This window comes from Nesoenas mayeri (genome assembly GCF_963082525.1).
Source record: "Nesoenas mayeri genome assembly, chromosome: 4".
NCBI lineage: Eukaryota > Metazoa > Chordata > Aves > Columbiformes > Columbidae > Nesoenas > Nesoenas mayeri.
In genome coordinates this window covers 52,961,979-52,988,351 of record NC_137540.1, presented here as the reverse complement: position 1 = coordinate 52,988,351, position 26,373 = coordinate 52,961,979, and the positions used below count along the sequence as shown (strand labels likewise).

At 42.7% G+C, this 26,373-nt stretch overlaps 1 protein-coding gene across 3 annotated transcripts in view; it reads right to left on the bottom strand.

The window, feature by feature from the left end:
- The window catches only part of APBB2 (amyloid beta precursor protein binding family B member 2), a gene marked incomplete at both ends in the record, with an annotated part of 102,301 nt that overhangs the window by 12,981 nt on the left and 62,947 nt on the right, over window positions 1–26,373 (bottom strand). For 2 of the 3 annotated variants that reach the window (XM_080344390.1, XM_080344391.1), the window contains one exon: window positions 25,552–25,679. In XM_080344390.1, coding sequence (XP_080200516.1) covers window positions 25,552–25,679 — 128 coding nt within the window. Of the gene's footprint in view, window positions 1–25,551; window positions 25,686–26,373 lie in introns of all 3 variants that reach the window. The other variant, XM_080344389.1, reaches the window with a different exon arrangement.

Below are 26,373 nucleotides of genomic sequence, written 5' to 3'. Positions count from 1 at the left end.
ATTCATGCATAAAGTTTGTAGGGCAAATGATCCCCTGCTGAAAGGCTGTTTGTTTCATTCCTTGATAATGTCACTTGCTAACTCTCAAGGAGGAGCTATGGCTACTTTGTGCAATACTCTGAGGCTTTCATCTGGCAGCCCTAAAACACACAGCCTGCTGGTTTTTCTTTGATGTCTTATCACTGCCCCAGTTCCGCGTGCTTCCAAAATTTCTTAAAACCTTCACAGAGCTGATACATTCGATACCCAGCTCAGCCCCTCCGAGCGCAGTGCTGCCAAGCCTGAAAGCTTTTGCACGACTTTCACTCCGATTTCCTTCCCGCACGCTGATCCCCACGAAGCCACAGAAACCGTTCCCCAGACATGCCTCCCATGTCCCTACACTGCCCACCACCTCCTCCTGCTGGGAACGGGACAGGACTCCTGTTGGTCTTGCCACTGCTGCCTTGCTGGCCAGAAAGGTGGCTCTGACCAGTGGCAGAACCAGAGGGAATGGCAGGAAGATGTGCCAGGGGAGGTTTAGGTTGGACATTAGGAAAAGGTTCTTTTCCCAGAGGGTGCTGGAGCACTGAACAGGCTCCCCAGGGAGGTGTCACAGCCCCAGGCCTCACAGTGTTCAAGAAGATACCGGACAATGCCCTCAGACACATGGTGTGCATTTTGTGTCCTATGCAGGGACAGGACTCAATTATCCTCCTGGGTCCCCTCCACTCAGGACATTCTATGAGTCTATGACCATATGGCTGAAGTACTATTGTCAGGGCAAGGAAGGCGGTCTGTCACCTGTGCCGTGGTCATCACCAGGACTCTGCAGACTCTGTGCTCCTGTAGCACCGGTAGCATGAGGGGGGCCCAGCTACGAGTACAGGCCATCCAGCTGGAGCCTGGGGTCAGGCGGGGCTTGCTGCTGCTCACCCACCGCTGCACAGACACCGCAAGTGGACAAGTCAAGCAGCAGCCTACAGCTCAGCTTGTTTTATAAATGGACTTAAAGGAAGACACACATTTTTTTTATTTTTTTTTTTTCTTAATTGCTTCACAACATTTATGAAATGTGCATGGGCACAGGGCTGCCTTCCTAACCTGTGCAGCAGTTCTTAAGGAAGAGGCACACAAATGAGGCAGGTGTCAAGGCCACTGTAGCTGCTGCTTCTCCTCTGTGGTAGTTGAACTCCTGAGGATGGCCAGTCTGGCATTTTTGATGAAAGCTGAAATTCCTTTAAGTAAACTGAATGTGTTATTATGCCTGTGAACATCTGAACAGCCTCATTGCAGCAGATACTGTAAATTTGATTTTGATAAATTAGTATTTAGATATTTTTGACAGTGCTTCTAACTTCCAGATCTAATTGGAAGACGTGGGCCTTTGTTTATAAGGAATATTTTACGATTTAATAAAGAGATACATCAAGTTGAGATGCTCAAAGCACTACCACAGATTTAACTGAAGATGACAGCAGACTACACCAGAATAGTTAATCTCTCCAGTGTGATTTGTTTTATAAGGAATGCTTACTAGTTCTCCTTTGTTCTTTATTATTCAGACAGAGAACACAGCGATCGGGCACAGACACTACCCATGAATCTGCTTGCAGCACACTTTGGATAGCGTTCGTCTGGGAGGATCATCGCTTCCCACATGCATGAAATCTACATTAGATTGCAAAGCCACACTTGAGAAAGTTCAAACATTTCCCTAGGCCAACGCCGCCTAAAGAATTGATTAAAAACCAGTCAAGCCTAGAAACCATTCTCATTATATTCCACAAAGCAAACACGAGGAACGGTCCACATCTCCAAACCACATTCCTTACGCCCAGTATCAAGTCCTTGCAATTTGGAAGCGCAAACAAGCCCCAGATCTCATCCGAGGGATGCAATTCTATCAGTAAGAGCCTTTGGAGGGGCTGCAGGCCTTGTGCTGCAAAGCACCTGACTACAATGCCTTACTGTCTGCGCTCCCATGAAACGGGAAGCATTGTGGAGAATCGCAAATGATCCCTTTGTACAGTGAAACAAATCAAACATACTGGGCACAACTTTTCTTCGAACCTGAAAGACAAGCAACCAGTCCAGCTGGACCCGAAACAAATACCGAAAATAAGAAATGAACATTGTTTCCAAGTCATGCTAAATTTAGCTCTTGAATTCCCTGCTCTAAGCACTGTGAGGTTGGTTGTTTGTTTTTGAAATAAAAAGTGGGATTTTAATACCACTGTCCCGCATTTCAGATGACAGAAAATGACATGTAAATTTTGAACTCAAAACACCAGAAGCAAACACCAAATCACTACATCTCACAATTTTAAACTGTTCTAGTGCTCAAGGGTTTGGGACCTGGGAAAAAAAAACCAAACCAACAGGCAATTATCAACTTGACAAATACTGTTAAAGCAAGGTGAAAAGGTGACAGGGAGATATAGATTTACTCACTGAAGTTTAGCTTCTGTTCACTGATAAAAGAAAACTGATGCAAGCATTATTTGGTGCATGCTGGAAGGATAAACACAGAGAATAATGGAAAAACAAAAATCATTTACCTCTCTCTGAATCCAGGGAAGCATGGAAAAAGAGAAAGAGCAAGTTAGCAAGCACTCACGTAGACAGAGCTCCAGCATATGATGAGACAGGGTAGCCGAAAGAAGTGCTGTACATTTAGCATTCACTGTTTGTTTGTAGCACAGTGTGTCTAAGCACACTGCCACTGTTTCCTTTTGATACTTATTTTGCTTGAATCCTGTTGCTCTCAAGTTTGTATTTTTGGAAACATGTGATGAAGCCAACAGGCATCAGCTGAATTTAGAGAGGCAGCGCAGACATGTCAACACCGGGAGGTAATAAAGCTTAAAATACCACACACAAGTCCGGGAAGTAGTATGCAGAAAGCATAAATAGACATACAAAGAGCATGAACCTTCCTTCTTCCAACTATTTTAAGCAGACACTGACAAGACGAACAATAAAAATTATTCAATGAAAACCTTATGTTGTCTAAACTGAAACGGGAGAAAGATTGTCATGAGTTTTTTTAATGCCTTTTCTAAAAGCTCACACCCCAAGGTCACTCGGGTTCCTCTGAAAGCTGCACCCTGAAGAAGCGACAGCCAGGGCAACAACCTCGCAGGAGCACTGAACTGCAGCCGGGACATTTAAAATCACCACACACTTTCATTTCTGAAGCACTTCAGCAACCACTAACTCTCGGTACAACTTAACTATCACCCCTTTCCAAAGGCAAAGGTGGGCAGGAGAGGCACAAGCCCTTCTTCCCCGTCCTGCAGAGCTGCCCCATTGCCTGCCCCAGCCCCCGGAGGGCTTGCTGCGGTCCTCAGCCCCCACTGGAGCTGCCTGCTTTTGGGGTCACAGCAGCTGTGAGAGCTCCGGGACACATGAGAGCTTCTGGAGCTGTCAGATGAAGAAAGCACAGGGTTTCCTATGCCCTTACCACAAAGGGTTAGCTGTGCGGGGGAACATGGTGGGTTGCTGCCCGCTTCTGCCCACACCTCCTTAAGAGCAGGACAACACTTCATGCAATGTATAGTGTCTCTACAGGGATAATATTAATAACTATGCTCTAGGAGAGACCTGCTTAGTCCTGCCCTCCTGCCCCTGCCTCCTGCGTGCATCTCACAACTCCTCTCTTAAGAAGGGCTTATCTCCTGTGAGCATTCAAGCAAAGTTCATGCAGTGTGCACAAAAATGTGGGACCCTACGTCATCCTAGTTTGTAACTGACTCTGAGAAAAGAGTAGTGGAGTGAAAAAATCCTGCTGATTTAGGTAATAAGGGCAGGATTAAAGACAGAGCACAATGAAGGGATGGGATCCAGTTTCCATTAGACATCTCACCTCAGCAAGCTTCCCAAGCTTACAGGGATTGGTCTGTTGCTTACACATGGCTCACTGAGTAGATCTGGAATAAACACAGGCTTTCTAAGCCAGGTTTTAACTAAAGATGCATATGGTTAGCTAATGCATCCCTCCAACATAGGGGTGCAAGTCACACATGGATGCCGATGTACACAGCTAGAGGTTTAACTTCATTTGTACGTCAAGATGAAAACTCTCCTGGTGCAACTTGTACCGATTGTCCCCAGTAATCTCCATGTGGCTCCTTGTGAAGAACAATAATTCATGGGAACAGCCTCTCCAGGACATGGCAGAGTCCCCATCACAGGAGTTTTTCAAGATGTGACTGGACAGGGTGCTAGACAATCCCATCTAGGCACCTTTCCCATGAAAGGTGGGATTAGGTGGTTTTATGACATTCCTTCCAACCGGGGCTGTTCTATGATGCTGTCAAAGCAGCCAAGTTTGAAAGGAGATCCATATTTACAAATGTAATTGGACGTACCCAGAAATTTTACAGTGGAATTGTGAGACTTAGCCTCATGGTAAAAAGAAGAGGAAACACAGAACTCTCTGTTCCACTTCCTTCCATGCACTGAACTGGGTAGTTTCCCATTTTCAATATCCAGTGGTGACCCGTGTTGATCACCCCAGCCAAACCCTCACTCATTCCTTTCCTTCAGCTACATGGGCTTTTTGCTGGGCTTTGCAGAATCAGCAAGGATTTCACCATGCCTATTGCTAACGTTTTATAAATTAAGCGGTTAAAATTAGATCTCAGTATTGCAAATACTGGAAGATTTTCAGGCCTAAATGGACCCTGATTCTATATTTCAGCACCCATTTGAAAATCAGCATTGAAAAAGTAATATTACTTTCACTTTCTCAGAAAACACAGTCAATATTTTAAAGCAGTATAAGAAGAAACATATATATAATTTTCTTAATGCATTAATCACTGGCTTTATATGAAGTGGACAAACAGACATTATCTCTCAGAAAAAGCTATATATTGGAAAAATCTTCCAGCAATTTAGACACAATCTACTGGGGGGAGGAAATTTCTTGGATCTAGCATATTTTGAACACAGTACAATTAGATACAAAACATCACCTCCTGGTGCAACCTATTAAGGGGAGATCTGTTAATTCCCCTATCTTTATGCAAGATACAATTGTAGAGAGCAATCACTACCGCAGCTGCCAGCACAGAAAAAGGAAAAAGCACAGGGGGAAATTCAGGAAGGTGAGAGAAAACTACCAGCAGTTGGGCTGCTGGACTTTCCCAGGCAGCGAGGAAGGAGCAGGGCCCTGGCTGGGGGCTCACACACCGTGGGATGCATGTGAATCAAGGCGGGGCTGCATCCTGCTTCTAATCAGTTAATTACAGCTTTCCAATTAACCCAGTATCTCCCCATGTCATGTAATTTATGAATTAATCTCACACAAAAGACTTTGCCTGTATTCCCTTCACATTCTGGTAGCTCAAATATGGTTGAATAATTTACCTTCAAACTTAACGATAATAACTAACTAACTAATCAATCACCTCAAGGCCAAGAAGCAGACATGGAAAATTTCAGTTCAAATGGCAGATTTTGTTGATGTCTCTAAGAGCCAGAAACGCTGCAAGAGCAGCTGTGCAAGTGCTTCAGTATGGTGCTCTACATAGCCTTTTCCAAGCTGACTGAGCTAAAAGGGGTCAGGCCAGAGGCTGCCAATAACATGGGAAGATAATACTTAGAAATTGTGTCAGGGCTGCTTACATGGGATTTGAGATTAATTTCTGAGGGGAAAAGGCCAAGACCTCCAAGGAAAACAGCCCATGACCTTCCAGTCTGCAGGGGTGCGAGAAAGGAGCCCCACCGCTTCCAAAGCAAGCCCCAAAGGGATGCTGCCTCCCCAGAAAGGGGGTGACTGCCTTCTCCTCCACACCACTTCGGCCAAGCCCATTTATCCCAGGTTGTTGTCCAGCTAGCCCCTTTGGAGGCAGCACATTACGGTACTGCCGAGGGTGCCTGCCTCCCTGATCCCCCCTATCACCTGCCTTCCTCTCACAGAGGGTCGTACCCGGCTTGGGGATGTGGCAGAGGCACAACAGCTGCAGAAAATGGTAGCACTGATAGGGCATTGGTCTGTGGGAGAGCTCTGCACTATATGGGACAGTGCTTGAGCAGAAGACAATTTGTCCTCCCAGCCTTGGGTTTTGTAGATCAGTGGCTGATGCAAGTTGCATCTTGGAGGCTGATTGGTAAAATACAATGTCCGCCCCACAAGCTGAAGGGGAATGGACTATTCACTGGGAGGTGAATAATATGAGAGGTGCAGTAGTAACACCACTCTTCCCCAAAAAATACCCTCAATACAGCACTCGTGAGGTGGCATCTGGATTTCTTCATCCAGGTTTAGGCCCACCAGTATCCCAGAGAGAGGGATAAACTGGCACGAGTCCAGCCAAGGGCCACCATTTGTTCAGTCTGAAGGTGGGCTTGTTTGGCCTGGGGATGAGATAACAGAGGAAAGATCTAATTAGTGTCTACAACTCGCTCATGGGAGGGTTTAAAAAATACAGCAAAGCCAAGTTTCTCTGCCAAGAGAGTAAGCCCAGAGAGGTACCCCAAGAGGCCTCACAACGCCTGTTCTTGCAGGTTTTAAAAAATATCAACAAGGAACAGCTCTCAGGTAATTCTGAACCCTGCCCGGCTTTGGGGAGGAGGCCAGTCTAGGTGACCTGCCATGGTCCTTTCCAGGGTCACTTTTTTCCTCTAAGTCTAACAGAATTGCCTCAACCCGCAGGATGGAGACGTGCAGTGCAGATGGACATGGCGATGCTGTGCTTACGCAGATGACCAGCCTACGGGCCTGTCTCAGCAGAGGGAGACTGGCAGGGTCGAAACAATGTGCCCAAGAGTCCTGGCAGCTCAGGTCCCCTGCACGCTCATCCATCCCCGCAACCAAGACAGACATCCTGGGCTCCAAATACCTGACAGTTGCTATTCTTGTGTCTTCTACTTAAACAAGGGCTACTATAAGACTTTCAATGCGATGGACAGCAACCACACCAACAAACCCAAGAGGCTTTGCTGGCATCCCCAACAAGGTATTTAAGGATCAAGGTGATGCTCCCATGCTCAGCTAATATTTCATTTGGGCACCACACTGCACACGAGCCTGGGAGAGTGTTAGGCATCTACTCCTCTGTATCTGGCAGCATTAATTTAAGTCTACAGCCCAACCATTTTTGCGACTGATGCAATCAGCTAACAGGGTGAAGATGTTGACACTTCACAACTCTTCATTTTTGTATAGCTTCCTCTGGAGTTTGGCTGACTGCAACTTCCCTAGTGCCTTTTATGAGCAGATCAGAAAAAATAAGGCTGCCATGTCTCACCTGCACCTTGGGCAAGTACAGAGCTCTGCCCTCCAACCTCCACGGCCCTTAAACTTCTTCATGTGGGACTACACCCATCAGCAGCCCCTGCCATCTCTCTTCCTAAGAGATAACAACCAGCTGAAATGCCTTTGCTTTCAATTACCGTAGAGCTTTAGCTAAGTAAAACACATTTTACTTGACTAAAAATAATGATGAATGGCACAAGTCTTTTTATTTACAAGTACTTGCCCAAGCGTATCCTCTGAAGCACAGAAGAGGCCCTACTCTGGTTTTCTAATTTATAATTATGAAGTCTAGTAGCACTTAATGCAGTAAAGTGTTTATGTAAAATATATTTACGTCTCAACAATATAACATGAACAACCTAAGCCTTCATTTTTGTGCATTTGGAAGTCTACCTGTTGCTTAGAGAATGATTACATCCTTCACTTACATATGTCTCACTGAAAGGAAAATACCTGTGGTTTATATTTTTTCCTAAGGATTTGGTAGCTTTTTAACTTTTTAAAAATTTTTTTAAATACCCCTTAAGCCTTTTGTTTTCCAACAAGTATCAGACTATTCCAGCAGACCAGCCTTGAGTTTCTGGGTCTCTGTCACCACCAGGATGGAGACTGAGTTGAAGTACAACTAACGCATTCTTTAGAAATCCCCTGTTCACTGTGGGCCAGATTGTGCCATCAATTTTTAAGTAATTCTCCACTGGTAGCAAAGAAGATTTCTGCTTAAAAATTGATGGCTTGACCTAGCCTTCTGTTGCTAATCATATATTATGAAGGCTACTACAACCTAGTCAGATTCTGTTTTGAAAGTGAAAAGCAAATACAAGGCAGCCTGACACATTATATGAATCCACATTTTGTAAAGAGTACATTGTATTCTTAAAATCAAGAGGCTGTGAATCTAAGTCCCACTGATAGTCTGGGTGCTGGACATCACACTGGTACCTGACAGGCAAGCTGGTTCCTTGTTATTCCTCAAGTCCTCTGCGTAAATAAGCAAGTTCAGGTCACTCTACCATTTCTTCAGGGCTTCCCTCACCTGCACAGGCTAAAGGACAGTGACTGAAGACCTGAGATGGGTGGGTGCACTTACAGCTCCCTGAAGCACATGGCCACCCCAGGCACCTCCTCTCCTGATTTAAGCCAGGGGCTTCTTTCATGACCCACTGCAGACCACTTCCCTCTCCTTTGGAAATGCTGTTTGGCTTGTTAGGGAAAACACACACGTTTCTGGAAGCATGAAATAACTTTGAACAGCAGGCCACCGTTTGCCAAAATCACCAGACCACCATTTTAGATGATCAATCAGATTTGAGATTTTCTGTTCTATTTTTTTTTAAGAACTCTTAAATTCAGCTGTAAAGATATTTCCAATTTGGAAACTTCTAAAGACATACACACAAGGCTTTCATTAACACCAAAATACAACAAGAAAGAAAAAAAAAAAGGATGTTGTTTTCTTTAGCAGGTCCCAAAACAAATTCAGGGACATGCCAGTTATTCTGTAATAGAAGGAAACTGAACGCTTCTTACTGATTTCATACTCCCTGATTTAGAATTGTGACATTTCAGTTTCTGACCTGGATTAACTTCACCCAGAGAATAAGGTTATTTCAGCCTATCTCAAACTACACTGGAGCAAAGTCTGTGCTCTAACACAAATTACAGCTATATAGAGCAGTTGAATCAATACGAGCACTCAAATATCAATTAGATCAGAATTTTGCCCCCAGTCACAGAGTTTTACTTCACGTCACAAAAACACGGGAAACTTCGAATGCCAAACCAGAAAGCTTTGCCCAAGAGGATACCCAACAGACTGTAGCAATTCAAGAAACACCACAGACCTTCAGTACCCACCTTAATTATCTGAAATAATAATTCACACAGTTTGTTTGATTCTCATCTGTATTCACCTTATCAGTGTTTAAAGTATCTTCACAGAGAGGGTTTTTTATTTATATACATCCATTGTTGTGGACGAGAAAACTAACATGGACTTAAAAAAAAAAAATCTACCTGGTATTACACAACAAAATCCCACTATCTTTCTCTCTTTTAACTCCTTATGAAAACAAATAAGCAAATTTTTACTGAGAAATACACCAGGGCTAAATAACATCCTTTTCCTCGCTCACAAGTTGTGATAATTACATTAACTGCAAGGCAACAGCTATGAAAACATAATTAAAGCCATAGTTTTCAGAGATGAAACACTTAATGTACTTCCTTGATAGAGATCAAGACTCAGCAATGTTTGCTATCCTTTAAGAAAGCAAAAATTAATGCACAGAGCAGAGAGCAATGAGGTTCCATAACATGAGAGAAACCTAATTTAAGAGTGAAGCTGCTGAGTTTAAAGAAAGAGATGAATGTGCTTGTCTCTCTTCCCTCCCCTCTGCACCCAGCATAATGAGGATTCAAAGCTATATATCAATTAACAAATCAATGAAATTTCTCCTGCTGCAAATTCTTTATGAATACAGAGAGGATTAAGCAAGCACAGAGACCTCAAGGCAATATATTACATTTAAATCACAAAGTTTCCTCTTCTGTCAGAAGAGGCATTAAACATTTCACTTCAACTAAATGATATTTTTACATGCATACAACCCCCATACACATTGCAATACTTCTCTCTTTAAACACGTTTACTTCTTTTGGAGCTCTACAAAGATTTCAATTTGCACAATCTCCATTGTCAATTATGGGCTGAAAGAAGAAGAAAGCCCAGACAGGCTTGCCAGAAGTTAGCTGGCAATCACACATTAATTATACAGGTACTGTAGGTTTAGGGGGAAACACAGGGAGGTTTATTTTCTTCAGTAAATGTGGTTTCTGCTGTTCTTAACTGCAGCATGTTTCTAACCATTAACACGGCATTACCAGTAAAAACAAATTATGATCATCGTCTACACAATCAGGCTGGTCAATATGCAGACAGTAACCGCAGCCAGTCTGGGAACATGTAATTCCAAGCTGAACACAGACCCCCAAAGCTATTAATCATCAGGATCCATTAGTTAGCTAACTGCTCAAATGAGCAGTATCTGAAGGGATAAAGGAGAGGGAGAACAGCATCGAATACTCACCGCTCAGCACACAGTCCAGCATTTCTGCTACAGTGCTCTCTTGAAGGTTGCTAAGTGTCAGCTCTTGGAGAAAAGAAATCTGACTTGCCTTTGTCACACTAGGAGCTGTAATTCGCCTTGCAGGCATCCACACAGAAGCTTTAGCCTAATGGACCATAGCTTTGAAAATACAGCTCGAGACAAAGGCTACTCCTAACATGAGACTGTTCTCTGGTGGGGGGAGGCTGAGGTTTTTTTCGTGTCACTTTTTAAGTTTCTTACCTTTTTGTTGCAGCAAACAGAAATTTAATGCCAAGCACGTCACACACAAACACCCAACTCAACGCTCTTCCTGGTCCCCATCTCCGTTTGTGTGTATCTGGATGCAAAGTACACTTGATGCAGCCCTGTACTTGTACTTCACCGACGGGGGCCCAATACCCCTGAGAACAGCAGCTCATTCATTTTGCAGCGAGTTGGAGCACATCATGTCAGCTCCCCCTCTCCTCACGGACTGTGCACGCCTGTGTTCCGCGGCTCCAGCTGTGCGCAGCGGGTGCATCTCCCCGGAAGGCACCGCTCCATCAGGGGTGTGTCTTCTCCCTTCCCATCGCTTTTACCACTCGCACGCTCCCCGTGCTCTGACCCGCAGGAGGGGCCCCTCTCCTCCCCCTTTCACAAATCTTCGTTGCTCCACGTTGCGTTTCTAGCCTGTAAACTTCCAAGATTAATCTGCTGTGACAGAAGCAATCTTTTGGGGAAAGCTGGAGTGTGTAGAGTCTTCCCCTCCCAATTTTCCAAAAACAGTGCAAAGCTTTCACAGTGTGAATCCAAACTGAATGCAACAGAGAAAGGAAGTCTCTTTAAAAGGCAGCAAAGATTTATGGCCAAGTCCGAGAATTCAGACAGAAGTACAACTGCATTTACTTCAATGAAATTACACCTGCTTATGCTAGAAGCGAGATTTTACCCTTGAGCTGTCAAAACAAAACACCCCAAATAATGTGATTTTCCAGAACTGACACATGCAATAACAGTAAATCTAATTTAGAGGTGTTACTTCCTCTAAAGGTGGCAGTGAAAACAACGTTCCCAGAGCTCCAGTTTTTACTTGGCAAAACTCCCCATCAGATGTGCTCAACCAGCAATAAAGAACCACTTCCCCGGAGAGCCCAGCACATGGATCCCACCACGCTCCAGCAGCACAGCCACAGGCAGCACTGCACAGGGGTGCACACCGGTGCCAGCCTTCAGCCAGGAAACAGGGTGCCTCCCAGCTGCAGTGTGTGCCCCCAGAATCTGGGGGACCAACAGTGCCCAGACGGTGGCTTAGCGGGGTGCCCTGCTGGCTCGCTCCCTACCGCATGCCCAGGACGACACTGCCTGGCACTAGGGACAGCCCAGGCCCAACTTCATCCCTTGTGGCAACCCCAGCACAGGGACTGCTCTCAAAACGTGACAGGGCTCGAACTCCAACTCGAACTCCAGCACTGGGAGGGATTGGGGAGAGGCAAACTCTGACCAAGGAACAGCCGTGATGGTACAAGGACACAGGTCACCTCCCTGCACATCACGTCACTCTTCTCCATCCAAGGGACTCGCTCCTTCAAACGTGCCAGCAGAGCTATTCATGGGATCACACCCTGCCCTCCTCAAGGAAAACAAGCCAACATGGCAAACGAGCACAACCCAGCCTCCGTAAACTGGCTGAGCTGAATGCGAGTGAAAGCAGGCAGGAAACATGACCACACGTATTTCCACCAGCAGACTGGAGAGGGTGAAGAGCAGTCAAGGACAGTTTGCTGGCAGTCTCTTCTTCCAGCCGCACAGATGCATTGGGAGCAGGATGTTTGTTCACAGCATAAATATACCCTGAGAGTCTAGAGAGGTTCCTTCCTTCCGTCCTGCATTTCATCAAAAAGGTTTGGCAGGATCAGTTACACTGAAGAGACAACCTGTGCCATCCTCAATGCTTTCCACTGATTTCCACAAGAGTAACAGGTTGGAATGCAATAAACAAATCTGTTGATACTGCCCGAGAAGAAACAGATCCAAATCCTTTCTTGCATGTGCTGCGTGCCCAGCGCTAACGAGAACTCAAGGCCATATAATAATTTTTGCACTGCAGCAAACAAGTACATTCTTGATAGTCTTGACACAAGTGTGGAACACACTTGTGAGGAAAGGAAGGGGCATTTTATGGACAAGCAAAATGACACTTGAAACTGGTTAGATGCTGTAAAATACACATGTGCTACATTTTTAATCCAGGTTTTAATATGCATTCAACATAACTTGCTTAAACTTGCAAATGAAGACAGAATTTATCTGTTAACCATGAGAACTACCCTCTCCACCGCTGTTCTCTTTCTCTCTCAGCAAGCAGCATACAACAGGGTATGGTAGACTTCCAGCTGGCTGGACGACAGCGCTTGTGAGAACAATGTCACACTCCGACTTAAAAGGCTCCTAAGAAGAGAAGCCAAACTTTGCCATTTTAATATGCTGGAGGAGGCTGTGGGAGAGAACCGCTCTTCCCTGAACCTCTCTTCAGCACAAGAAAAGAGATTCATCAGAACTTTGGAAACCTGCAAAAATAAGTACAACTAAAACTATGTCCTGTCTTCAAGTTTTTAGATGGCTATCCAGTAAATGAACTGGGTCTGAATTCTAATCCTGTGTTGGTTTGGATATTTTGCTATGTGGTACACGTAAAACTTACTGCCTGCGCTCCTTTCAGTAAGGACATGGCAAGATACAAATATGCTGACTCTGTTATTGAGAAATAAGTTGCCTCAGTATCTATGTTTCAGCTTCCCTTTCCCTTGCTCCATGCTCCCTGCTCTCCTAAGCCTGTTGCTTCTAGCTGCTGCTTAAGGGCAACAGATTTACCTCTGTCACCAGCAAAAGGAATATTTCCCAGGGCCTGGCCAGCAGGCAGTTTCTGAAAATGCAGCAGTGGTTTGGGCCCAGTGTCTTCCCGTTTGTGCACACACAACTTGCTCAGTAACTACAGCTGTGCCTTGTGTTAATCGTTCTGGCCGACTCAGCTTCCGCAACCCCACCCAAAAATGCAAAATTCAAACATTAATTTAAAATTTTAGATATAGGCTTTGGGTGGTATCTGTTTTCTGATTCCTTTGAGTTTACTTTGCTCAATATATGTATTCTGAAAATAAATGGCGAAACTCACACAAAAGTCGTTTTCTATGAACTGTGCTTTAAAGAATGATCATCAATAACTTAAGTTTTGAGACCAGTGGTGGAAGTTGCAGTGCTCAGCACTGGCTGCTGAGTTTGGCTGACTGGCTCTCGCCAGCAACAACTGCTACCGTAAACCACGTGAGAAGCCTTCCAGCGCAAACCCTGCACTGAGTCCCATTTCATAGTGCCAGTCTACAAGTGGGCAGCCAAATCTCTAGATGGAAGGGATCTCTGTACTGCAGTTTACCTACAGGCTGCGAAAGAAGTGAGCAGGTAACAGGTCAAATTTACACTGACAAAACCATCACAAGCAGCCAGCTCTGGCAAGGTGCGAACTGCCCAGGAGAGCTCTCAGCTCATGAAGACCCAACAAATCCAACTCCTGCGCTGCCCAAAGTGCAAGGCAGCAGGGGTGTTCTGAGGCATGCCCACTGCATAAATACAACATGTGTTGTTCCAGCCTCTCCCAGCCTCCTGTGCTGCCCTCTCATGGGTCCCCAACTGGGTTATGTGTCCCCAAGCTGCTGTGTTCCTCACTGGAGATAAGGTTCAGCCAGGCTCATAATCAGCAACTGGATATTTAACACCATAAAGAATGTGGGCAGATCTCCACACGCTTGGCAGTGATGATGTGCCCAATTCTCTGGTTAAACTGCCAGGGAACAGCAGGGCATCCAAGTAAATGAAATTAGCTTATACTCTAAACACAGAAGTGGGATCCATGTTCTCCCCAAATTGTTCAAATATTCCTATTTCATGGCCAGAAGCTGTTTACCTCCGAGGAAAATACCAAGTATGCCATCACACACAGCCCTGGTAATACCAGCAGAGCTGTGCCTGGACTAAAGAAACAAAGATACCATCAGCCGCTGAGAATCTCATACCCACCCTCAGCATGTGCAACGACTGGATCCAAGGGTTTCACACACAGAAAATTTTAAGGGAAAAATAAAAGAAAACTGATTTATGAGTAAGGAACCTGGATTCAGATTGCAGTTTATTTCAGATTGAACAAAAGGAAAATAGTATTATAGCAACACATTCGTGTTGTGAGGCCAGGAGTGTATTTTTGTGTGTGGAGATGTGGTTAGCCCTAGCAGCTGCCCTCACACTGCTGGCTCACACTTGTAGACCTGCAGACACTTGAGATAAACACAGAAGCAGGTTTGTATCCCAGCTCCCCCCCGCAGCATTCAAAGCTCCGCTTCTGCCCTATGGGAAGTGAAATGTTTCCCAAGCTGGCCCTGCCTTTTGCTGCTCCGTGGCATTCATCCTGTCCTGAAGCAAAACATTTTGACAATTCCAGGAAACAAAAAAATTAGTTCTTTCAGCAAAACTCAGAGCACAACAACAATTTTGTTACTCTTCAACAACCTAGAAGGTTAAAACTTCCCATCATTGTGATCACCTACTTTGATCACAAGTTATTAAGCAGAAAAAGCAGTGCTGAATCTTCTAATTTATCTGAAATTTTGTAGTATTTTCAAAAAGAGAGAGGAGAATATAAGGGACGAGTGAGAAAACATTTCATGAAGTTTAAATCCTGGATTCTGACCGGTATATGAGAATCTCCATACACACTACAAAACAAGTTTCCAGCTTCCATGGATGGATGAAGAGAGTCTGAAATACTATCTTAAATCCTAAAGGCTCAAAAGTGACAAGATGAATATACCATTTATGAATGCCTGGCTTGGCAATATCCCAGAAGAGCTTTGTTTGTTTGTTTGTTTTAAACTAAGGCCCTTGAAGCCACATATGTACTTCATAAATGAATAGAGGGCATGAGCATTTGCTCAGTTTGCTTTGTCTAATTCATCTCATTATGTTCCTGATGGTAGCTCAGCAAAAGCAGAGATGAAAAGCAATTTTCCTAATAAAATACACCAGTGTCCCCCACCCCAAGTGAATAAGTAAACAAGTAAACTGTTCCTTAATGCATCTGTGTCATTGCAGGTGTGGGTACATTTTATCTTCAATGTATATCTGCACTGTTGGAGATACCCATGTAAAGTTTATTTAGGTTCTTCAGACACCACCAAAAGGAACACGTAGAAAATAAACCTCTTAATCATTGAAGAAAGACTGATGATACACGACTACAAAGCAAAAGCAAATCAATAAATCCTTAGCAAGCTGAACTACACCTGTGACCAGTTTGCCAAAACAAGGACTTTTAACTGTCATGAGATTGTCTGCAATTTCAGAGGACAGGCCATAAGGACCCAAGTGGACTCTCCCAGTCTGAGCTACTGAAAAAATATTCTTTAAGCAAGCTACAGTTCCTCTTTCTGCATCTTCTTGATAAATACAGCACTGTCCCAAACACTGCCACATGCATCTCCTGTATCAGGAAAGGATGAGGGAGCTGGGTCTCTTTAGCTTAGAGAAGACTGAGGGGTGACCTCATTAATGTTTATAAATATGTAAAGGGTGAGTGTCACGAGGATGGAGCCAGGCTCTTCTCAGTGACAACCGGTGATAGGACAAGGGGTGATGGGTACAAACCGGAACATGGGAGGTTCCACTTAAGTATGAGAAGATACTTCTTCTCAGTAAGGGTAACAGAGCACTGGAACAGGCTGCCCAGGGAGGTTGTGGAGTCTCCTTCTCTGCAGACATTCAAAACCCGCCTGGACGCCTTCCTGTGTAACCTCATTTAGGTGTTCCTGCTCCAGTGGATTGGACTGGATGATCTTTTGAGGTCCCTTCCAATTCTTAACATTCTGTGATTCTGTGTCAGTAACAGGCATCCCACAACACAGGAAAGCTCATCTCCACAGGTGCTTGTCTGAAGTGGAAAACTTCACTTACTCCAAGATCAGCAGAATCCCAGGTCAGCTACTGAAGGCAGCCACCTTGCCTGACCTCACACACCTCACACTCTTTCACACTCTTCCAAGGCTCCTTACTTTTCAGCTGCCATGTTGTTCTTGTATGAGAAGAATCCTAGTCCTGTTACAGAAATAACATTTACACCGTCCTGCCTCTCCTAGATATATTACATTAATTTTGCTGAGCAGTACCCAGGTTTTCCAGGTCCACGTTAGTAACTTATGGACTAATCCAATTTATGCTGAAGTTAAAATAAAACTTCCCATCAATTAGAAGGAGAATTTGGTCAGACCTAGGAGGTGCAAAAGTGTACATCCAGCCAGCTTTGACATTAATCAAGGTGGGGAGATGGGAACTTCAAGCAGTAAAATATTGACATTTTAGAGACAATTTCTATGTTTAATGTATCATTCAAATCATAAATTCAAATTATTTTTATGGCATTAAGATGAATAGCATTTATGTGAAGTAGACCATCATCACAGGAGATATAATGCACACAGATTTTTCAATGTCATTAAGCGCAATTTTCTTCTTGAAAAAATGCAGAAGCCCATAAAACTCAGTTTCTAAATTAAAAAGAAGTCAGTAAAAAACCCTGCTTAAGACACTTGAATTATCTGTTGAAAAAAATCTTTTAGTTTCCTCACATTAGTGTTTATGTTTCTGCTAATCAATCTGCACACATCAAAGAAACTTCAGTAGGCAATCTACCTCCATTGCCAGAGGAAAATTGTGCTAAATCCCACTGACAAAAGCCCTTTTCCCTGGCGGAGCCAATGTTAGGAAATAAGCCAACACACCATCCTCAGAATTAAAAGCCTGAAGTAAAAATGCCTTCTAAATACATGTAATGGATAAGACAGTATATGCTATGATTTACATAAAGATCTACCACACATAAATATTCGAACTGCAATCAGCTAGTAGCAAACATGGAAAATCATCCCGAGGCAGATGTGACATTTAAATAATTGAAGTGGTAAGTTGATAGCCAGAGCATCCTTTTATGTTTTAGAGGCACATTCCACAATATTATTCCAGTGAAGTTCAGTCAGGCTTGTGACTCTGCTTAGAGACAGACACAGGGTGAAATCGGGACCTTATTTAACTATAGCATATACCAAGTTCCTGAAGACCTTCAGTGGTATAATACTCATGCAAATATGAAAAGTGTGTTTATGTAGGTGGATATAAATATTTACACAGTAAAGGCATATATAGAAACATCCTACCTCTCTCTAACCCACCTGTACAGTACAGGCATAAACTGGACAAGAAGAAGAGCTAGAGACAGGTCATTTTTTGTCTGTACTTTTGCTTTTTAATTTGCTATATTAGAAAGTTGTGAATGTCCCACATTTCATTAAGTGATGTAACAGAAATAATCTAATGAAACCCTTCCCACTGCACAGTAAATTTTCTCCTCTGAATTACTTTTTCATAAATTATTTGCCCTGTACAGTAACAATTTTTAGGAAGTCAAATTTTTGACAACAATAGGAAACAATAAGCATAGTTTTACAAAAGGTTGTTTTTTTCAGTTAAGCCACCACACAACAGAAATGTCTGTTACTGCTGTACAAACACACTACAATCAAGTTAACAAAGAGCTGTACTGAATATCTTGGCCAGCACACTGCTTGTATTGGGATAAGTATTCTTATCCCAACTTTTCTTAAAACACTACTCTTTTCTTCAGCTGTCTACGCTCTTTGTGGCTTTTCCCCTCAGAAGGTTTGTTTTTTTTTTTTATGTTCACCTTACCAGTAACTAAACAGCTTCAATATAAATAAGACTAGCAAAATGAAATCACTAGTGGACTAATTTGGTTTTCTCTCATCTGCTTCAGAGGCCTTAGACTAGACAAGGTTTTGAGATGAGAACAAAGAATACAGTAAACAGAGTTTTGTTTGTTTGTTTGTTTTATAAGAGAAGTGTTATTGACTGGATACCATTTAACAACCTTCATAAGGCTGTCAAAGCCTAATTCTCTTGTGAAAATTTATTCCACAGGTGGCTTGCCCTATACACGGTCCCTGCAGTTCACATGTCATCTGACAGGTGTGTGACTAAGAGTCTAACTTCAAGCGCTGCTGAAGATAAAGGGAATGAAAGAAAGGCCGGCACCTTCGATCGACTCCAACTCGTTTGGAAGGAGGATGCTATTTTTTGTTAGCATAGCCTCTGCTGAGAGGAAGCAACAGGTTGTGTATGCACCCAAGTGCACAATCGGGTGAATCAAATCAGGTAAGTTTAAACCACCTTGGATCGTGGTCACTTAAGACCAAAGCTTCTAATCAGGTGTTGAAAACAAGGAGGGCTGCAGACAGCCTGAGAGCCAGAGGTTTTCTGTTCACAGCTATGGAGCAGGAGAGCAGCTGCTTTTTGCATCACTTGCATCACTGTTGTGCCACTGAGTTAAAGCAGCAGTTAAATATAGGAATCCAGCCTGGATGTAGCATCTCCTTGATTAACATACAGTGAAAACAATAATAGAAGAAAGCACTAGATCTCCCCCCCACAACTGGCAGTCAGTAGCTCTTGTGAGCTGCAGACACTTCCACATGTGGCTCCAGCTGTTCTTGAGGGACCTGAGTGACAGCCACTTCAGTTCTCCCATCACCCTCGTAGTACCTTAAAGCCTTTGATAGCTGGAAAAACAGGGAAAGTGTCATGATTTTCTAGCACAAATTTGTATGAAAACTTTAAGCTAAGGACTCAGTCAATATGTCACAGTTTTTATTAATTGAGACACCTGACTACATCACAGTGGTTATTTGTAGTCCAGGTTTAGACATATCATTTGTCTTAACTGAAAGCTTTACAGTTGAACAATTTCAAGTGCTATTTAAAAAGCCTGCTTCCCAGAAGAAACGCTAGATATAATTCCCAAATTATATGCAATATTTTCCACCATTTCCTGAAAACAAATATGGAATAAGAAAAACATTATACAGTAGAATACTTAACAGGGTTCTGTTCAAGGTGACTAAGCATTCATTGCCACGCTCAAGCTGCTAGCAGAGAAAGTGACACATTTTAAGTGGTAGTCTGGTTGTTTTTCCTAGTAAGAAGGGAAGCCTCCTGCCATTTTTCCAACTTCTTTACAAGCAAATGCTTCAGCACTACCCTGAGCTCTCCTTCATGGGTTGCTCCGCTCCTGTCCAACTCTCCCACAGAAATCCTCACAATTCTCTTCTGTTTTTGTCCCAATTCCCTTGCTCCATGACACTTCTCTGCTCTTGTGCTAATCTCTTGCTATTGTACTATGCTTTTCAGCTGCTGGTTTTGCATTTAAGCTTTTCAAAGGTTAACAAATATCTACAGCTCCATGGCCAAAACTTCCCTGAGCACATCCTTCTTTCTCTGCTGCTGCCAAAGGGTGAATCCATCGTTAACAAGCACCTGAGCTGCTCACAAGCCTCATCTGTAGCATGGAAAAATCAATCCCTCACTGTCACATGTAATCATTTTTCACCTCATTAGTGGCATTAGCAGAAAAGATAGAGGGATGTTGCCCTAACACAGCTGAAGCCACAAACAATACAAAACCATTCACTGGTGCAAAACTGCGTCTGTGTATTTCAAGTTAATATCAGCCTATTTCAACGTATCTGTAGTCTACCACGTCTTTCATGTTAAATCCTGAAATCAAAATAAACCAGTTCCATTAACCAAAGTAAGAAGGCATACATACAGCTTTTTGCACCCGCTTAACTATATTTGCTTGAAAACGCATTAATTCTGTAAGCTCGACTGGATTTCCCCTTTCACAGCTGTATTGTTTCATTACCCCCTCCTAGAACACACTGCACTTGCAAACAGTAATATCAGGCTTTATGGATGTAAATGGGAAGTTTTATATAAATAAGCACCTAAACTATTTTTTAATGAGAGGGGAAAATGCTATCAAAACATACAGAAAAGGATATTCAGATGCAGTTGACGCAGGAAAAATGAGAAAACAAAAGATTACTCTAAAAAAATAGCTAAGAATATGGGTCAGAAAAGCCAGTAAAATCCTTTTCCTCCCCCATAATTCCTCGCCTATGCCCTACTTACATGATTCCTCATAGTGTCTTTTACCCTCACTCCAAGGTTACAGGGCCCGAGGGGAATAGGAAATATTGATCAATGGTGTCTCAGAGTTTGAAGAGTTCAGCTGGAATTACACGTTCTTTGAAGGCTGTTATCTTTTTAGAAGAGCAGGTGCAAGCACCATGCCAGTTTTAATTTATTTTCTGCTTTTCTTGACCATGTCTCTTTAATGCAGAAAGTTTATTATTCATTATCTTGTACACCTTGATAAGGTTCTCTCACAGCACTGGAGAAAGACTCAATCTCAGAGCACATTCAGTCATCACCCCAAAGGGAAGGCAATGCAGAAAGACCTCAAATACCTCCCTGAATGAGGCAGTTGTAAACCATACTGCATCACTGAAGCATGATGTTGTGTTGCTTGCACATGAAATATTTTCTGAAAAGAGGAACGATAAATTACAGATATAACAGGATATCCCAAACACGCTAAATTTGTATGTATTGTCTGTACTTCTCCTCACTTTCAATCGTCTAATTAAGGCCAGGTATCCCTCCTACAATCTCATGTCCGTGTGACAGACATGGACAGGGGCTCAAGCTGGGTAGTATCTGTAAGTACCCAGTCACAGCTGGAAAATACAGATTGTAACCCCATAAGACAGGCTCGGGACCTGCAGCACAGCTCTCCCCACTCACCCCTTTCCTGACATGTCCCTACCCCTCTGAGCTTGACACGTGCTTAAAACTAAACAGAAAACATTTAACCTGCTGTAGCATTGTTGCTCAAGTGAAAATTTCCAGTTCTGGATGTTTGGAGACAGGTTCCTTAATTTGTATTTAGACATTTGATTTCCAAAGACACTGAACATATGGAGATCCTCCTGAAGTCAGTGAAGAGTACAGGCATTGAACACCTTTGAAACTAGGCCATTTTTATTTAACTGCTGAAACAGCAAGATAGGACATTATTTTTAATTCCCCATATTCTGAGGAATCTGAGCCCTCACTTTACACCATTTCCTCTTAATTTTCCACAGTTTTGTCCCATATTCTCATTCCCATGAGCCCAACAGTTCCTGCCCCAGCTCTTGCCCCAACAGCTCATGAGATACCAGAGCTCAGGTAATTTCTGTTTTGTTGTTAGGGCTTTCTTCTCTTCCAGCCTTACAGAATTATGTCCATCTGACTTGGGGCATCTATCCATTCAGGTGCCTGCTCTCCCTTTTGGAGTCTGCTTGAGCCTCATCTTTGATGCATGCATTGTCTGACTTTCTTTAATCCAGTTGCCCATTTCCCCCTTTCTCCCATTTTTCATTCCCAGCCTAATTTTATTCCCTGATGTCCAGAAAAACAGCAGCAGTTCAAATAAGCAGGACAATGGACATCCAGACAGACGAAGAGATCCTCCCCCTCATCTGTCAAAATGGGCATTATTAGGGCAGAGGAGGGAGTGCAATGCTTTCACACTGTCTAGTCAGAGAGCATACAATCAGAAAACCCTAATATCAGAGAATCTTCCTCTCAGTTTCTTAAGAACCATGCAAAACCACGCTCCCTCCTCAGCCTGCCAGGAAAACAACAACTACAGAGCAAATAAACCCGTGCTACGTGGTGACAAAGGCAGTGGATGAACGAAGACACATACTACGTATTTTGTCCAACACGCCAGTTGCCCACACCATCCAGTAACTAGTTGCACATTGAGTCCCATCACAGCTGTCTCCTGACCCCCCCAGCCCTCCTGGTCAGCCAACCCCCAGGTTCTTCACCTGGAATATAGTGCTGGTGTAGGGAGACACCAGTAGAGAAGAAACCCTGATCTTTCAGGCAATTAGGTAGAGGCAGGTTTCGGATTGTTAGAAGAGCAATGAAGATAAAGGATTTGGGAAACGTGCTAAGGGAAACTCATTTACAAAACTGATGGGCCATTACCTGTTCTCTCTTCCTTGTTAGCGCTGCTCAGAAAGCAAAGGGCATGAACCAGCGGTCAGAGGGGGGGACAAAGCCCAACCCCAGGAATGATTAACGCGCAGTCCAGCAGCTCGCGAGTAGAAACAACCGCCCTTTTACAGCTTCAGCAGGCTAATATTTTCCAACATGCTTTTGAAACTCAGAAGAAAAAACATGTGATGGGTGGGTTGTTAAGAAGCAAATGCAGCACTGACAATTATTCACCGATACACCCATGATACCACAAATCCTCCATGTGGCAATGACCTTACCAATTTTGAAATGAACTATTTAAGCAAGTGTGAGGACTTCTTTTGTTTACAAATAATACTAAATAAATTGTCAAGTTTTCAGTACAGCAGGAGAGGAAGACTGTACAGAATACAATGGCTTTTACTCTTAAAAATCACAGTTATCAGCTAAAAAACCAATTCTGGCAAAGGGATGGACAGATTCAGTACTTTTATTTTCCTTTAATGCCCATATATATGTATCAAACACAGGAACTCAGAGCCTACCCATATACACATACATGCATGACCACCAATTTGTGAGAACCTGCTTTTGTTCACAATTTTATGAAGGCGCTCCAGCCTTTCTTAAGGTCAAAGGTATTTTACTGACTGATTAATTGAAAACTAGGGATGCTGCCTTTCAAAACACAAAAATCACCACATAGCTGAAGTCCACAAAACAACGAAGCCTTTGCTTATCACAGAACTGTTACAGAAAGAAACTTCAGAGGTCAAGAGAACAGTGTAACGTATGGAGAGAGTGATTACAGCCTCCCAGAAGATGTTTCTGCTTGAGGTGAGTTACCAGACACATCCTCAGATTAAACTTTCATCAGCAGATCTCTGTATTTCATCAATCTTTCATTATGGCATAACTTAGAAAATCACCTGTTCAGGTGTCATTAGAAAACCTTTTCATCTTCCAAAGCAAAATCTACCCAAATATATTACTACAAGCAAAACAGAGTTTAAAAAGAGGGCTTGCAGATCGTTATGGGGTTAAAATAGCTCAAATTGAGAAAAACATACATTTCTACAATTTTTTAAAATTTAAATCCACCTTACACAACAAATCCAGTATAATTTATTATATAGGCTCTTGGATTAGAAGACATTACTAATTTCAGGAAAAGTATAGAAGAAGCTTCTGCCTTTTATGATCAAGAGGGAGAACACTGAGTTTGTTTTGTTTTGAAACTCTGACATGTACTTCACTGACATGTTTCATAACTAATTATTTTTCTTAATAGAGACATGAGTTTCTGCAGAAGTCTCAACAGAACCGGAGTTAAGCTTTGTTCCCCCTCCGATAGAGCATGAAACTGGGTAGGAAGGAAATCAAAGACTTTCCTCTGCCTTGCACCCAGCTTTTGGTAAATGGTGTGGAATACCACAGCAGATCCATAGGTTGGAGAAGTCAGAATAACCTGTATGCGCACAACCTTTCCCACCATATCCTGTCCTACTGAAAGGGCTTGTATTATTCTAGGAGACTTTGCTATTGCTTCCTACCCCCAGATACGTTTCACCAAAAGCTTATGACATTCCTGGTGCTATATGATAGCAAAAATGCACATTTCTCTTAAATATCCCCTTTCAACATTCACGTTTCTATGACCAGCTCTGTCTTTAGGAGAAGTAGGTATCCAGCCTGGAGAAATGTTACTTATTATATTATTTTATAAATGATATAACTGGATTGTTTTCCAAAAAAATACGTAAATATTTTGGAAAAAAAAAGAACTATCAGTGCTTAAAAAAAAATAATGAAAAGCAAAGCTGGCTTTCTTTATTGAGTAAAGTTGCATCACAACCAGATGCCTCTAAAGATGCTCTATTTCCCCACCAAAGCAAGCTACTACAAAGTCTGACTTGAAGGGAAATGTGCCATGCACTCATTTTCCGAGGCAAACAAAGCACTGTAATGGTTTATTCATAAGAAGTTAAAACCTTTTTACTTCCCACCATTTCAAACCGGATTTGCCCTTTTAGATCTCTCAAAAATCCACACCCATGGAAGTGAAAAATGGTAAAATAAATAAATAAATAAATAAAGTAGAAAGATGGAGTTGGGTCACAGAAACACTTACGAACTTTTGTTTTGGAAATTTAGCCAAAGATAATCAGAAACTGTTTTGTTTTGTTAGGGGAGGAATTAAATAACTTTCACAAAATCTTTCACTGATAACTATTTTTCAGGTCCAAAATGACATTTCCCACCAAAACTCTGAGACAAAAAGCCCCACAAATCTATGATTGCAAGTATCTCAATAATCGAACACAGAGACAAAAAGCAGCAGTTTGTTAGCATGATTCAATCCTTACCACCCATGGCTGAGGACAGGTACTGCCCCAAGATCCTAAAATTAGTCAATGTGAAGCGAAACGTTTCTGACAGATCCAAAAGCTCAACAGGACAGGAAGACAGCTTGCTGTCCCGCTCTGAATCAGTCACCTTCACAACCCTGTCCCCACAGCACTGTTACATGGACATGAAGGATGCTACCAAGAGACGCTGGTCAGGAAAGAACTAAGGAGCAAGTGGCCCCAGGGTGCTCCTGGTTGCTCCCTAGGGCAGAGGGGAACACCAGCTCGCAGACAGGCAGGTTACAGGGACAAACCCAGTTTTCTGCAACACCCTTCGGAATTTTCTTGCATCAAGATCTTTAAGTAACAGTGGTGGCTTAAAATAATAGGTTTTCCCTCAATTTTTTTTTTTTCCCTCGATCAAATTAAACATCTCCAGAAAGTGAAGACACATGCATCCAAGTCAGTGTATGTGCCATGCGTTTAACTTAGACCAGCAGAAAGACACGCTTTCACACAGCCAGGAGGAACTACAGGACATACTTGAAAAAACAGTTTTATATTAAAAAGTATTATACATAGCTAAACCAAAATAATGTTGTGTGTGCAATTTTATACACCTGGCTGAATTCACCTGAAAGGTTTGCTCAATAGAGGTATATCAAAAGCAGCATATAAGTGACAAACTATGAAAAGCATGTATTTTTAAAAGTAACACCAGCAAGAAAAAGAAGAATTTGCCATCCTCTCATAGCCCTTGGGACACGACTATTCAATCACACGAAAAGGTTTGATAGCTAACGTGCTCCGTGTGTGTGTGTACTCTATATCAGCAGACAGAAACAGCACCAAGTTGAGAGAGATAAGGAGAGCGAAGACTCACCGGCCGTTGTCACGACCCACTCCCCAGACTCTGATGCTCACAATGGGCTGCGAATGAAGAACTGTGCGGTCCATGGGGTCAATCAGGTTCAGCATGTCATTCTCCAGTATAAGGTACATGTCTTTGCCCTGCAACTCCAGACAAAGCACAGTTACACAGTACGTCCCTCACTCAAACTGACTGCAATCAAGGTTTTATGCCTGTGCTGTTCTGACTTGAATCCTCTTAATTAACTCAAAGGTTCAATTAATTCCAAGAGCAATTGAAAACAAGTTCGTTCACTTCTGGTGTGAAAAAGATCTAAGATAGTAACTTTTTACTACCATAGGTTGAAACGATCCCAATCACAAAAAGCTTTGATGTCTGTTAAACACAACTGTTTGACCCATTCAACCCAAAGCTACCGAATTACTCATCAAATTATGTATTTATTCTTTCTTCAGTAAATTCTTCTAAATATATGAGAATTCAAGAACTGTCTTAATAGTAAAAGCTTACATCAAAACCTCTACTTTTAAGGAGGAGTTTCTTCCAGCGAACAATGTGCTTTGTTTCCATAAACCTTAACCAATGGGTCATGGAACAGACAGCAATTTGTACATGTCAAAGGATTTATAGGATACTCTTTGAAGTAAGATTAATTAAAGGGAGGAAAGCCTAGCGTTAAGAAATGAATGTGAATTCTGCCGGTGACTGCAGAATCCTGGAGCCAGGATTTTTCCCTAATTATTCTGGCATGTAGGAACAAGGAGAGTACTTTTTTCCCTTAGAGGAAACAAATTTAGAGGCAATTTTCCTTTTGATGCTAATTCACAAATGCTA